At 39.6% G+C, this 13,999-nt stretch overlaps 1 protein-coding gene across 13 annotated transcripts in view; it reads left to right on the top strand.

The window, feature by feature from the left end:
* The window catches only part of LOC5570867 (G protein alpha o subunit), a 312,336-nt gene that overhangs the window by 79,586 nt on the left and 218,751 nt on the right, over positions 1 to 13,999 (top strand). For 6 of the 13 annotated variants that reach the window (XM_021843952.1, XM_001659329.2, XM_021843957.1 and 3 more), the window contains exon 2: positions 10,693 to 11,218. The exons of the other annotated variants lie outside the window; for them this stretch is intronic. In XM_021843952.1, the coding sequence (XP_021699644.1) occupies positions 11,101 to 11,218 (118 nt within the window). In that variant the 5' untranslated portion in view covers positions 10,693 to 11,100. The remainder of the gene's footprint in view (positions 1 to 10,692; positions 11,219 to 13,999) is intronic. 13 annotated transcript variants of the gene reach the window in all.

The following is a 13,999-nucleotide window of genomic DNA, read 5'->3' as shown; positions in this document are numbered from 1 at the left end:
ACATCATACCTTTTATGGATAGTATACATTGTTTCAATGCATTGTTGACTGACAATTACTCGCCATAAAAGTGGGAACACTTTATTCCTGGTTTGCCACTAGGGAGCCATGTCGTTTTTACTTTATCCTTGAGGGCTAGAGTATGATGTAATAAAATTCCTTTATCACTCGCGGCGTTTGAACCTGACGTACTTTAAATAGTGCAAAGATTTTCGATGGTAAACTCATCTTCTTCGCACATGAAAAACGTTATTAGAAAATAAATTGTTCAATCAAACGAACTCAACTAACCGATAAAGATTCTTCTGATCGATTTAATCATTACAAACTTTATTAGACATCTTCGGGAAATGCTCACGTGTGAGAATAGTAGGAATAGTAAACTTCAAGACTGGTTGACTAACACCGGGCAGCATATGCTTTTCGCACCGAATTATAATAGTGGGAAATCCGGATTCTAATCGTTCCAGCTCCGGTCGGATCATTTACTAATGGTCAATCCATTATAGTGAGAAAATACGACGACTCATAAATACTTTCACACGTTCACGCTTCTCGGTGTGGACGCTGTTCAGGAGGGGTTCCCAAATCATTATTTTTTGCTCAGTAACTATAAAAGTTTTATAGCTGATATAAAAATATTTAGAAATATATTATATCTTATACTAACATATCATTAATTCCATTATGGAAAATTTACAATATCGAATTAGTTTAGCGCTGTATTTGAGCATTGCATAAAAAATATGGAATCCTTCATCAAATTTCGAAAAGATTTCACCGTTGGGTGAGTGACGTTACCTTTTTGTGACCTTTGTTCAATCTTCATAACTAATTGATAACATGATGAGTTATCAATGGGATAAATTGTATATGTTCAGAACTGATTATAACAACATGTTTCAAATTTTAACAAGATGAGATATTCATATTTATACATTTTTGGTATTTTCAATATTCCGCTAATCCACTCGGTTCATGGCCGCTTCTCTCCATCCTCGATTACGACTCACGCTCTCCAGATCCTGTTGCACTTGGTACATAAATCCACGTAGCTCGCTGCGCCCCTCGCCTTCTGGTTCCAACCAGATTCGTTACCCGGCATTCTTGCAACATGCCCTACCCAGCGTATCCTTCCAGCTTTAGCCACCTCAAGGGTACTGGGTTTACCGTAGAGTTGAACGAGTTCGTAGTTCATTCTTCGCCGCCACACATTGTTCTCCTGCACACCGCCTTACATCGTCATTAGCACCTGGCGTTCGAAAACCCCAAGAGCTTGTAAATCCTCCTCGACCATAGTTCCCATTTCAAGCCCGTAGAGTACTACCGGTCTTATGAGCATGTACAAACGTGCATTTGGTGCGGGGGTGAATCTTTCTCGATCGCAGTTTCTTCTGGAGCCCATAGTCGTATTTCCCGACTAAAGTTGCTGTCAGCCGTCCCGTCAGTAAGGATCCAAAGTAGACGAACCCATCAACCACTTCGGAAGTATCTCCGTCTATCGTGACACTGCTTCCTAGGCGGGCCCTGTCGCGCTCAGTAGGCGAAACCAGCATGTACTTTGTTTTCGACGCATTCACCACCTTCGCGTTTCATGCTGGTGAACAAATCTGCCACCATTCCAAATTTTATCCCAATAATATCCATGTCGTCCGCGAAGAAGACAAATTGTCCGGACCTTGTGAAAATCGTACCTCGACTATTAAGTCCGGCTCTCCGCATGTTACCTTCAAGCGCAATGCTGAACAGCAGGAACGATAGTCCATCACCTTGTAATCCCCGGCGCGATTCGAACGAACCGCAATTATCGCCCGAGATCTTCACCCAGTTTTGCACATCGTCCACAACGATGTCTCAATATGAGTTTCCCGGGAAAGCTGTTCTCGTCCATGATCTCGGTCAATATTGTCGTATGCTTCTTGAAATTTATGAACTGGTGATGTATAGGGATTTGATACTCATGGCATTTCAGGAGGATTTGCCGCACGGAAAAGATCTGGTCCGTTGTCGATCGTCCGTTGTTCGACGTTCATTTCGCTGCCATGGACAACAGTCAATTTATTTTCTGCATTCATCCGGTACCGTCAACTCTCACACACAGCACGAGGAGTAGAATGGTAATCAAGAAACACAAAAAACTGTCATTTGAATGTCGTCTGACACAATGAAATGTGCATTAATCATAAGTTTTGTATTTCGGTTCATATACATCAACAATAGTGTGATTCTAATTTTTATGTCGAATGAGACACACATACAGTGAAAATAGCGTCAATTACGAAAAATAACAGAAACAAACAAAACCGCAACATTTCCTAGCGAAGCTATCATGGTCAGAGGCATTGAATTGACATTTTTTCCGACATTCGTTTGATCGCTCGTGTTGTGAATGTTTATGGGAATTCGAATGAGACACACATACAGTGAAAATAGCGTCAATTACGAAAAATGACAGAAACAAACAAAACCGCAACATTTCCCAGCGAAGCATTGAGGCATTGAATTGACATTTTTTTCCGACATTCGTTTGATCGCTCGTGTTGTGAATGTTTATGGGAAGCACTGCCGAATATCAACGAAAACGTGTCGACTACCGTGACTGCTTACAACACTGGTCAGGCGGCCATCGATGCAACATCAAGTAGGTTTCATCGACGGCTTTAGATGATAGACGATGGACTATAATCTGGGATAGCACTTTGTAGGCGGCGTTTAGGATAGTGATTGCACGATAATTTTCACACTCCTGTTTGTCGGCCTTTTGTAGATAGGGCGTATAACGTATTGCTTCCACCCCTCCGGTAGCTGTACCGTCTCCCAGATTCTGACATTCAGCCGATTCAGACAAGCGGCCATCCTCTCCGGGCCCATCTTGATGAGTTCGGCTCCAATACCATCCTTGCCAGTGATCTTGTTGTTCTTGAGCTGTTGAAAGGCAGTATTGAATTCCTCCATTGTGTGTTTCCACTGTCCGCTGTGCTGAGGTAGCCATCACCTTCGCTGTCATGACCTTCTGTGTCTTTGTTTTTTTTTTTTGCGCCGTTGTTCGTATCTTGTGTCTGTCCGTCAATATGCTCTCATCCTTATCTCGGCATATCTCAACTCGGGGCATGAAGGTATTGTGGGATGCGTTGAGCTTCTAATAGGATTTTCGCGTTTCTTGAGAACGGTACAGCTACTCCAACTTTTTACATTCCACCTCTTTTACGTGGCGCTTTTTGTCCTTAAATAGATGGGTTTGCTGTTTCCGTTTCAGTCTGTATCGTTCCACGGTTTGCCGCGTAACAGGCTGCAGCATTGCAGCCCGCGCTGCATTATTCTCCCCCAAAACCTTCTGGCACTCCTTGTCGAGCCAATCATTTCTTGAACTTAGTGCCATCTATTGGACAATGCTTTCGCTGTTCTTCAGCAGTCTTCAAGAGGGGGCCCCATCGAGCTTGCCCTCAACAGGAAACGCTGCCTCAAGATGCTGCACGTACGCATTGGTGATATCCGGTTGCTTAAGCCGCACTAGATTGTACCCAGGCGGGCGACAGTACCAAACATCGTTGAAGACGGATAGTTTTGGGCGTAGTTTCACCATCACTAGGTAGTGGTCGGAGTCAATGTTAGCACCATGATAGGTTCTGACGTCGGTTATATTGGGAAAGTGCCGTCCATCGTTCTCGTTCGTCATCCGGTGGGCGCTGAACTTTCCAATCGTCGGTCTGAACTCCTCCTCCTGGCCATTCCGTGCCCTCAAATCTCCTATGATGATCTTGCCGTCGTGGCTTGGGCAGCGGTCGTACTCGCGTTCGAGCTGCGCGTAAAATGCGTCTTTGTCATCATCAGTGCTTCTGGAGTGTGGGCTATGCACGTTTATTATGCTGAAGTCATGAATCGGCCTTTGATTCTTAACTTGCACATTCGTTCATTGATCGGCCACCACCCGATCGAGCGCCTCTGCATATCACCCATCACTATAAAAGCTGTTCCCAGCTCACGTGTGTTGCCGCAGCTCTGAAAGATGGTATGATCACCTCTAAACGTTTGCACCATCGAACCTGTCCAGCACACCTCCTGCAGTGCTACGATGCTAAAATCGCGAATGTTCAGTACATCGGAGAGTATGCGTGTGCATCCGATGAAATTGAGAGATTTGCTTTTCCACGTACCGAGTTTCCAATCCCTATTCCGTCGCTGTGGTCTTTGCTGATTGTTCCGGTTCGTATTCTCTCGTTGACGTTCCTATGCTGATGTGTTTTTACGGTTGGCTTGCGGAGGACCATTCCACCTAAATGTTCGGAGGGCCATAGTGCGCAGTTTAGCTTAGAGTCCTTCTCTGGCACTCGGATGATGATCAGCCGCCTCTGACATGAGGAACAGACGCTGTTGTGAGCCGCTCCTAACATGGAGTACAGACGCTCCAGGTTTGCAAAAGCAAAAGCAAACCCCCCTTCCCTGTTAGCATACGACCAAAGTTCCCACCGACGTTGGTTGCCCGATCTTCCCTGAGGTTAGTCGTACCCCGGCCAGTACCACCAAGAGGTAGGGATAGGAGATGCTGGGCAAGAGGCTAAGGACCACACAATGGGGTCTATTTCATTCCTCCAGGTACGCGAGGTACCAATGGTACGCCATGCCCAGCCATTTACTGTGCCAGGCACTCATAATTGACACAACTATTATCGTTCCAAGGTGAAGAATTATCTGTTTTTCTGCTATGCACCCTCCTTCTTTTTTATTGATGAGATTCTTTCGAGTTATACTGTCCTCAGCATTTTTGAAAAGTCTGAAATTTTAAGCCACGTCCCTTTTCGGGGAAATTCTAGTGAAAGGGTAATTTGGGGAACTGGCATACATTGTATATGGTGGGTACTTGTGCACTTCGGATTATTGGTTACATCGAATAATAACTGCAGCAGAGAAATTCGAATAATTGCCGGAAGTCGTGCTCACTACGGACTGCACAAGACATTGCGATCTGGTAATCTTCACCACCGTACTAAGTGTGCCATGTAGGTACAAGATGTTTATAAAACCGGTAGTCCTCTACGGGTCTGAAACGTGGAACATTTTCAAAGAGGACCTGCGAGCGCTAGGAGCTATTGAACGACGTGTGCTTAAGAGATCTTTGGCGTAGGGGAACACTAGCACTAATGTTCGGCCTACAAAAAAATCCAAAATCGTATGAATAGGTCGAAAATTGGTACTTTTGCCCTATGGAAGAGAAGAATAAATCAGGAGCTTACGAAGCTTTACGGTGATATCGAGAAAGTCGCCAAACCTGGAAAGGTACGATTGGCAGGGCACATTGCGTTAACCACAAACCCGGCCGGTATAAGATGAAGAGGAGTGCAACGAGCTAGGTGGTTTGACCAATTGGAGCAGGATTTTGATAGTATGAGCTGGGCGCTAGCAGCCATGAACCTAACATTATACGTTACAGTATGTTACAGCAAACGCATCAGCTCAATTAGGTTTTATTTTCCGGGTGGTTAAGTCGTTCCGAGATGTTCATTGTTTGAAGTTCTTGTATTGTTGTTTAGTGCGTTCAGTTCTTGAATATGGATCGGTTGTTTGGTCTCCGTTTTACCAGAATGGAATTCAGAGGGTTGAGACCGTGCAAAGGAAATTTGTTAGATATGCATTAAGATTTTTACCGTGGAATGATCTTTCTAATCTCCCTAGCTATGAACATCGATGTAAACTAATTGATCTTGACTTGCTCGAAATGCGCCGAAATGTATCAAAAGCATTTTTATCTCGGATTTACTAAGTTCCAGAATTGACTGCCCCAGTTTACTGAGTCAACTTTAAATTAGTATAAAGAGTCGAACCATGCGTAGTAATGATTTCAAACGTTTACCGTTCTCGAGAACTAACTATTGTTACCATGCACCATTAACTAGTATGTGTCGTATTTTTAATAAGTGTTACAGTGTGTTTGATTTTCCTTTGTCTAGGACTACAATTAAGAAGTATTTTATACAAATTTTGTCTCTCGTCACGTGATGGATTTTAAGAATTTTATTTGTTAAGATTATATTTTTTGTTATATATGTATTGTTACTTAAACTTAAACAGGCTTTTCCCTGCTCCTAATAAATAAATAAATAACATTGTGGCACAATTCATGCCTCAAAGGACTTGGTACCATTAAAAGTAAAATAAATTTTACTTGGGAGTCAAGGAAATTCTCAGATGTTAAAGTTCTTTAAGACTCGAATTCAACCGTTTTTAGTAAGGTTTCGTTTTAACGATCGAGCTAAGGCTCTTAAATCTGGTATTAGTGGTTAATTGCAATGCAATAATGTTATATATTAATCAATGTGACTTACATTGTGATACTATTCGTAGTCTGAGAAACACTGTCCCACTGTTTTGCGTACCCCAAACAGAAATCAACGTTCGTTGCGAGCTATAGAGCTTGCTAGATGAATCACTTCCCTTTATTTCTGTTCTCGGTTTCGGTACCGTTTGCCGCGGAAGCAACGTTGGCTCTGCTGCCGTCTCAGTTCTCCGGCTGGACGGTGACGATGGCATGGAAAATTTACGGTGTAAATAATTGGAGCTGTTTTAAGGCGGTACGTCATCAGAAGCATTCTCCCGTGGTTGCAACAAATTATGAGCAAATTGTTTCTAGAGGTGAAGGTGGCCAGGTACAGACTCAGATTTCCATGATGTCTCATATTTCCATTTTCTCACCTAAAAAAATGTCTTTTATTCGTGTTTCATTTCATGACATGATTTCTAACACAATGGATATATTGTGCTGGTGCGTTAAAGAGCGTGGGACCTTCCTTAGACTAGTGGCAACGCTTGTGACTACAAAGAAAAATTTTGCTGTCCGGGTTTGGTGTCCGGGTTCGATTCCTGGTCGATAGTTTCTTTTCGTTTTCTCGTCAATAAAAACTGAATGGGAAGCCGTATTTATACAACAAATATGTCAAATGCAAGCTTTCAATCCATGTTATATGTGTAAAATATCAAAACTGAGCCAAAACCATTTTTTCGCTTTGAAAATCCCGTTGGTCAATATAGGCCAACGGAACCAGTTTTGGCCAGAGATTTATCTTCGGTTCCTAAATTGGCCAATTGCATTGATTTTTCATGAGAGTGGCCAAATTAGGAGTGCCCTGGCCAAATTAGGTGTATGGGAGGTAAAATTATAAGGAAAATTAATTGTTTTTCGTATGTTTTGAATCAATTTGGACAAGTAAATGAATGTAGCTCTATCATATGAATGTGATCTACTGCACATAAAAGGTTTCATGCTGATTGGCTATGTAAAACGGTGTATAATCCACTATGGCTACAACTGGCGTATGGCCAAAACCGGTGCTTCTACCCTATGACTTAATTTCTCTGACGTACATGCCACACGATTTGCAAATTAGAAAATGGAAACTTTGGCAAAAAAAAACTCTTAGTTAATAATCGTAAAAGTGCTCATTGAACACTATGCTGAAAACAAGGTTCTGTCTCAGTAGGGATGTAATGATTTAGTTATTCTGAGTTATGGATCTGCTGATTTGCCAGTGTGCAACTCTCAGATTACAGTAGCGAAAGTTTATTCATCTGCTGGGAGCGAATGGGAGGATTTTGGGAGGCCAGCATCCAGCAGCACCCGCTCGCTTACGAGATGCCACAAATACCACTACAAACCATGTGGCTCCATCGTTTATCGTTCTAGCAAAACCGTTAAAGCGGGGGGAGGGATAGCCGAAAGCTGTGTGGGTGTTGTGAGAATTTCCACCCGCTTCCGTTGGATGTTTGCATGTGGATGTGCCCGGTCAGTCAGGCAGTTAACTTTTTCGTAACTCAGCTGAAGGGGGAGCGATGAAGTGGGAAAGCTGCTGTTTTACACTTGAGGCTTCTGATTCGATAACACGATAAAATGTCTTAATCGTTACATAGCTTTTTATGCCGGTGTTCTTCTCCGTTATCTTAGATAGCGCTCTCTTCGTGAGATCTCCACAGAGCAGCAGGGGTTGACTCATCCACACAAGTTTAGAGAATAGGCACCTCTCTACACCCACACAGTCCTTCGCGTCGTTCTTCCTCAAGGTCATAGTTAACGAGGCTTTGCTTTCAAGCATTTGGGAATGTATCTGCTGGTTTTAATCTCAGATGGGAGAGACATAGATTTTGTGCTGTTGTTAACTCTTCTAAAGCTGGCGAAAATTAATTAGGTTATGGTTGTCTACGAGCTAGGGTACTTGTGGATGGGGGTGATGGTGATCTGTGATGTTGATTGGCTAATCTTGAGTTGATTGTTTCATTTGTATAGAAGGATTTTCTTCCGTAAACTCTAGATTGGTCCCAGACTAGCAAACCGCAAAAATCTTAAATTACAAATTCCCAAATTGTTCATTTGAACCACAAGAAACTCAAGGATTGAATAATGTCTCTTCAGTAAATTTGGGGTTAGTAAATCTGATTGTTTCAATACATTGCAGTTTTGTGTTTTATACAACTTGGGCAACATGTAGCTTATGTAACCAAAGTTGTATAAAATACTGGTTTCATTTGTGTTCACATTTAAATCAGCGTATGATTTATCAAACTTTTCAGTGATCTAATTCACAAGCATAGAGAAAAGGCTTAAACTTCTACATAGGATATTAAATTACATAATTAAATTACGATTAAATCGTTTTTTGCAACATTCCTACAATCTCCTTACAAAATTCTTTACTTATTTTATAAGGTAAAAGAGTATTATAAAATAACTTCTAAGCATCAAAAGTATTATAAACATTGATAATAAATCTTCGAGCTGTTTAGTGGAATACCTATAATTAAATGAAAAAAAAAAACTGAAATGAGTACAAGAGTTGTGAACTCTAGTGGAATTAAATAATATAGAACTAAATTATTTTATTTTCATTTAATTATAAATTTTGCTGATAAGAATTCTTCAAAACATAAAGTTTAAATTCTGTAGTAAATTAAGCAAATAAATTGCCATACAAACTGTTAAATTTGCATGAAAGTTGACTGAAATAGTTAAATAATGCATTTTTAGCAACAAATATTTAAAAAACTAGGCATGCTATGCCATATTTAATAACGGCAATCAAGTAACATTCAGTGACCAGGTATTTTGATGCTTGATATAAAAAAAAATCATCTTTGTTTACGGAAGAAGATGAAGAAACATTTATCATGTTACTTACGCCGTTATTCCAGCACATGCTTGATATATTTGGTCGTTTTTCTCGATGGAAATTTCAGGCTCATTTATACTTGATGCATTTTGCTCAACATTTCAGAGTACCTTCTTAGGGTTCAAATAAAGAAATTAAGGGGGTGTAACTAAGATTTTTCAAGTCGGTTTTTTATTCATATACACTGAGAGGCAAAATAAAGTGCCCACCTTATCAGTTTTCGAATTTCTCTCATGGATCTGGATCAAATTTAAGTTAACACACTTAAGTTTTTTTTTTTGATATTTTATTTTTGATATTCTTTTAAAGTTGCACTTACAAAATTTTGATAAAAAATAGATTTACTCAAAGAAAAAAGAAAATCAATTTGTATTGACAAAAAAATTAGTGCCAAAAACAGGGGCCCACTTCCTTCTTGGCCCCAAAAAAGGTGAATTAAAGAAAAATAAAAGCAATTTAATAGTTAATGTGTCCTCCTTTGGCCTTAATGACTTGCTGAAAGTACTTCGGCATGCTTTTCACCAGGTTTTTTAGGTGCTGTGGATCTAGTTCTTCCCAGGCGCGCTCCAAGGCTTCGAAATAATTATTGTTGTTGGTAACACCAGTTTTGTCAACCCTGGCATCGAGAATCGCCCACAAATTCTCGATGGGGTTGAGGTCTGGGCTTTGTGGAGGCCATTTCAGCAGTTTAATCCGACAAGACCGAAAGAAAGACTGAGTCTTCTTGGCAGTATGCTTCGGGTCGTTGTCCTGCTGAAATATAAATTTCTCTTCAAGGCCCGTCTGGATCAGCGAAACCTCCAGATTTTCCGCAAGATGTTGATGTAGAATGTAGATTTCCCGCAAGATGTTGATGAAGAATATCAAAAATAAAATATCAAAAAGAAACTTAAGTGTGTTAACTTTAATTTGAACCAAATCAATGAGAGAAATTCGAAAACTGGTAAGGTGGGCACTTTATTTTGCCTCTCAGTGTACAATGCGTCACGATAGAAGGCACCCTTCAAATTTGCATAATGGCTTCAGGAAGCTTATTGTTTCGGGTCTATTGGGTAGGCTCGACTAAGAATAAGTTCAACTAATGTCTATTTTTAAACCCTAAAAGAAATGATGTAATACATAAGGTTTTACATTATGTTCTTGACACCGTGCATTTATGACTTGTATGCTTTCGTATCAAATGACTGATGAATTGCTTGCATTATCTTTCACAACAGTCTAGACAATAAGTTTATTAGTGGGCAATGATTGAAGCTACGATATTATACAAAGTCTATGAGATTGTTTACACATGATGTGATGTAAGTGTATCTTAGATCTACAACAAAATCGAATCATTGCTGGTTATTATTAAGAACACATGCTCCGTCATTAGGCTTGGTGTAAGCGAGTGAATTAGAACCGGATATCCATATTATAGGTGACTGAAGAAGTTGAAGTGGTGATTCCGTTATATTGTCCGCCATAAAAGTGATCGATATCCAGAGAAGATGTGTTTTGATGGGCATAATAAAAATCTCATGCGCTTCATTTTTTGCAGTTTGATATCTGTTCTCCATCGTGAGAAGAAGTTCTGGTTGTAGGAAAAAAGCGGTTATTAGTGAAAATGTTTCTCTAGCGCATAGAGATGGTGGTCAAGCTAAAAGAATCTGTCGGAATCAGTGTTCAAATGTGCGACTGATACGAAAGCTCAATCTGTCGAATAGTTGCTCGGTCAGAGCTATAATATTGAAGTGAAGCATCATTCTTCGCACAAAATAGAGCGAAGAAGGTAGTAGAAGGCAGCGTTGTTGCCTAGAGTAAGCCGGAGGACGACGGTAAACATAACCGCAAAACGACGGTCGCGTGTTCTTTACCACTTTTCATTTGATCTGTGATTTCGGCCAAGCTGCTGCTGGCCGAACAAACCAAATTGTCCACGACGTTTTGTACGGAGGCAATCCGCATAATGGGGTGCGCACAATCGGCTGAAGAGCGTGCAGCGGCAGCACGAAGCCGCCTGATTGAGCGAAACCTCAAGGAAGACGGCATCCAGGCTGCGAAGGACATCAAGCTGCTGCTTCTTGGTAAGATATTAACACTAAGCAACATATCTGTTAAATACCTACAATAATTTTGATTTCACTAACGGTGTCTTAAGGCTAAATCATTTAACTGGCGATTAACAAAGTTTAAAACCAGATTCCTTGTCTTCTTATTGTTTTTCTAATTCCCTATCTTTCTGGTGTTATGTCCCAACTATCCCAAATGTGTTGCTGAATAACTGCGCGTTAACCGCTAAGGCTATCTGGGCCCCAATTTCCGATTAAAACCAAGTACATAAATATCAATGAAAATATCGCATCGGTTCTGATAGCCAATCAATCCTTATATTATTTCATAGTTTTTAGCCAAAAAAATGGTATGGTAGGTTTTTCTCGAACAAATTGCCAACTGTATTTGTATACACGGAGCTTATTATTGCAAAATAAAAACCTAGTTGAATTAAAAAAAGAACTCCAGCCGAAGTGAATCAAAAGTGCCACACAAGATATACGTCTCCCTAGGGGCGTCTTAAACCATGTGCAAGCAATAGTCAGGTCAAAGGCCTCTATCCAATACTCGATCAGATACATTAAAATCGAAACTTCACAAAAGTTGTATAATACCTAGATGACCCGATTTGTTCAGCCCCTTTTTTCAAAACGTTTTTCAGCTCTCCATTAAAAAGTAAACAAGTTATCAGAATTCTTTCTTCACTAAGTTATCCATACTCATAATAGCTTTAACTGGGTTGAATAAGATTTAAAGAAAATTTGATAATAAAACCTTGAGAGCAAATTTTTTTTTCGTAAATAGGGGCTGACAAAATCGGGTCAGTACTGTATCGTTACATCTTTGTTACTTTACAGTTTTCTGCACCTCATTCCTGCTTGTACTATGGTGTTGTTCACACATATGGCCCTCTGTTTAAACAATTTTCAATTTCTACTCATTTATCTCGTCGCTCGCTTGCGATTCTATCCATCTTGTCATTTCATTACATTCGTTATTCCCTTGACCTCTGAGTATAGGTATCGTATTCACCGAAAAAAGTCAATAAATTTTTATAATAATAAAGTCATGCGGTGATCTAAACCTTATAAATGTAGAATCCAATTGGCAAAGAAAGTGACGTTACTTATCGGATTTTTCGCGCCTAATCTCACATACCCTTAATTTGTCCAAGTGATCCTCTCCGAACTGAAGTTAGATTTAATCTTATGGCGTTATAATGTGGATCGTATTGAGAGAAAACGACACAAATCCTTAAAGTGGCATTTTGGACCATTTTACTCTACAGTTAGACGAGCTTGTGGTTCATCCTTTGCCTTCACACATCGTTTTATTGCACACCGTCAAAGATCGTCCAAATCACCTTAATGGATTTGTAATGAGATGCACATTTTAAGGCTATTCAAAGTCTTACCAGTAACTTTACAATTTTTGCTAGCACCACTGTGAAAACTTTTCCCAAATTTGAGCTTTTTCACGATTCTAAATCCTGTAGAAAAGTTGGTTGAAAATGGGGGTGTTTCAAAATGACCGAATGGATGGGTTAGTGCCATTTAGTATGGAAAACAGTGCGTCAGTAACCAAGCTTCTCCATGAAAATTCTTCAGAAATCAAACCCTGCATTGAATCTCAAGGGAAGACGGGGTAATAATATGCCCCTAAGGAAACACTTCATTTTAACTATGAATTTCGTCGAAAACGTTATATTTATTGGGTTTATGGGAAGTCGCATCAATAAACTCGTAATTACTAAAAACAGTCATTAGATTGCGAAAATCACATTGAAGAAATTAAATTTAAAGGAAATAAAACTATAGTAAACGATTTTTAAAACAGCGAGATATAAGAAACGCACCACCCAGTTCAAAACGGATTTTTTTTGGCACTATCTAGCTATTATTCAATTTATTATGTATGCAGCAGATACTAAAAAGTTTCTCGTTTAAGTTTGAATTTTTGAGGCATGATTTGAATTTCACCGATGGTTTTCAAGCAACCATTAAGTATGGCGTATTTTGCACCACATCATTTACTCCCAAGGTTGCTAAAACCCTTTTTTTTTAATTTAATTAGGCTGATACAAATATTAATTTTCTTTTATGTCACCCCCCCCCCCCCCCCTTCAAAAATCCGAAAATTTTGAAGGGGAGAAAAAAAAAGATTCATCATTTTTTTGACATCAGTTAGATTTTTTTAATTTTTAGAGTAAAAACCAGGTAAAATAATGATTCAGATGACGATTGGAAAAAGTTTAACAACTATAGTTAAAAATAAAAATTCGAAAAAATAACTTTTTTTTTCATTTTTAATTTTTTGTTCCTTATTTATTTTTATCCACCCCCTCGTACCTTCCAAGTGGTCTCGGACATAAAAAAAAAATAATATTTGTATAAGCCTTATTGTATGTGGAAATTGTGATTTTTTTCGGTGAGAGGCATTGGAATCGATAGAGAAATCGTATGAAATGATCGGGGCCCACCCAAGTAACAATTTAGATTCTGACTGGCTTTATTTATTTTTATGATAGTTTTATCGTAGATTTGCATATTCTTGTAGGTTTTATAGTGATTTTCACCCAGTAGAAATGATCTTGAACCGTTTTAGGTTTTAAATACTTCTTCAAGAACACTTCGGATGTATCACATAAAACTTCATTTTCAATAAGAACAAGTGACCTTGGCAATAGTTTTATGAAACTCTCGTTCTTATCTGTAAGAACGCGCTCGAGCGAGAGTAAGAACTCTTGGCCGAGAACACCATAAATTTCTCCCCCATCAATCAACGCACTAATATGTACACTACCCGTCATAAAT

This window comes from Aedes aegypti, chromosome 2 (genome assembly GCF_002204515.2).
Source record: "Aedes aegypti strain LVP_AGWG chromosome 2, AaegL5.0 Primary Assembly, whole genome shotgun sequence".
Lineage (NCBI taxonomy): Eukaryota > Metazoa > Arthropoda > Insecta > Diptera > Culicidae > Aedes > Aedes aegypti.
Note: the sequence above shows the minus strand (reverse complement) of the source record. Positions and strands in the feature narration are given on the sequence as shown.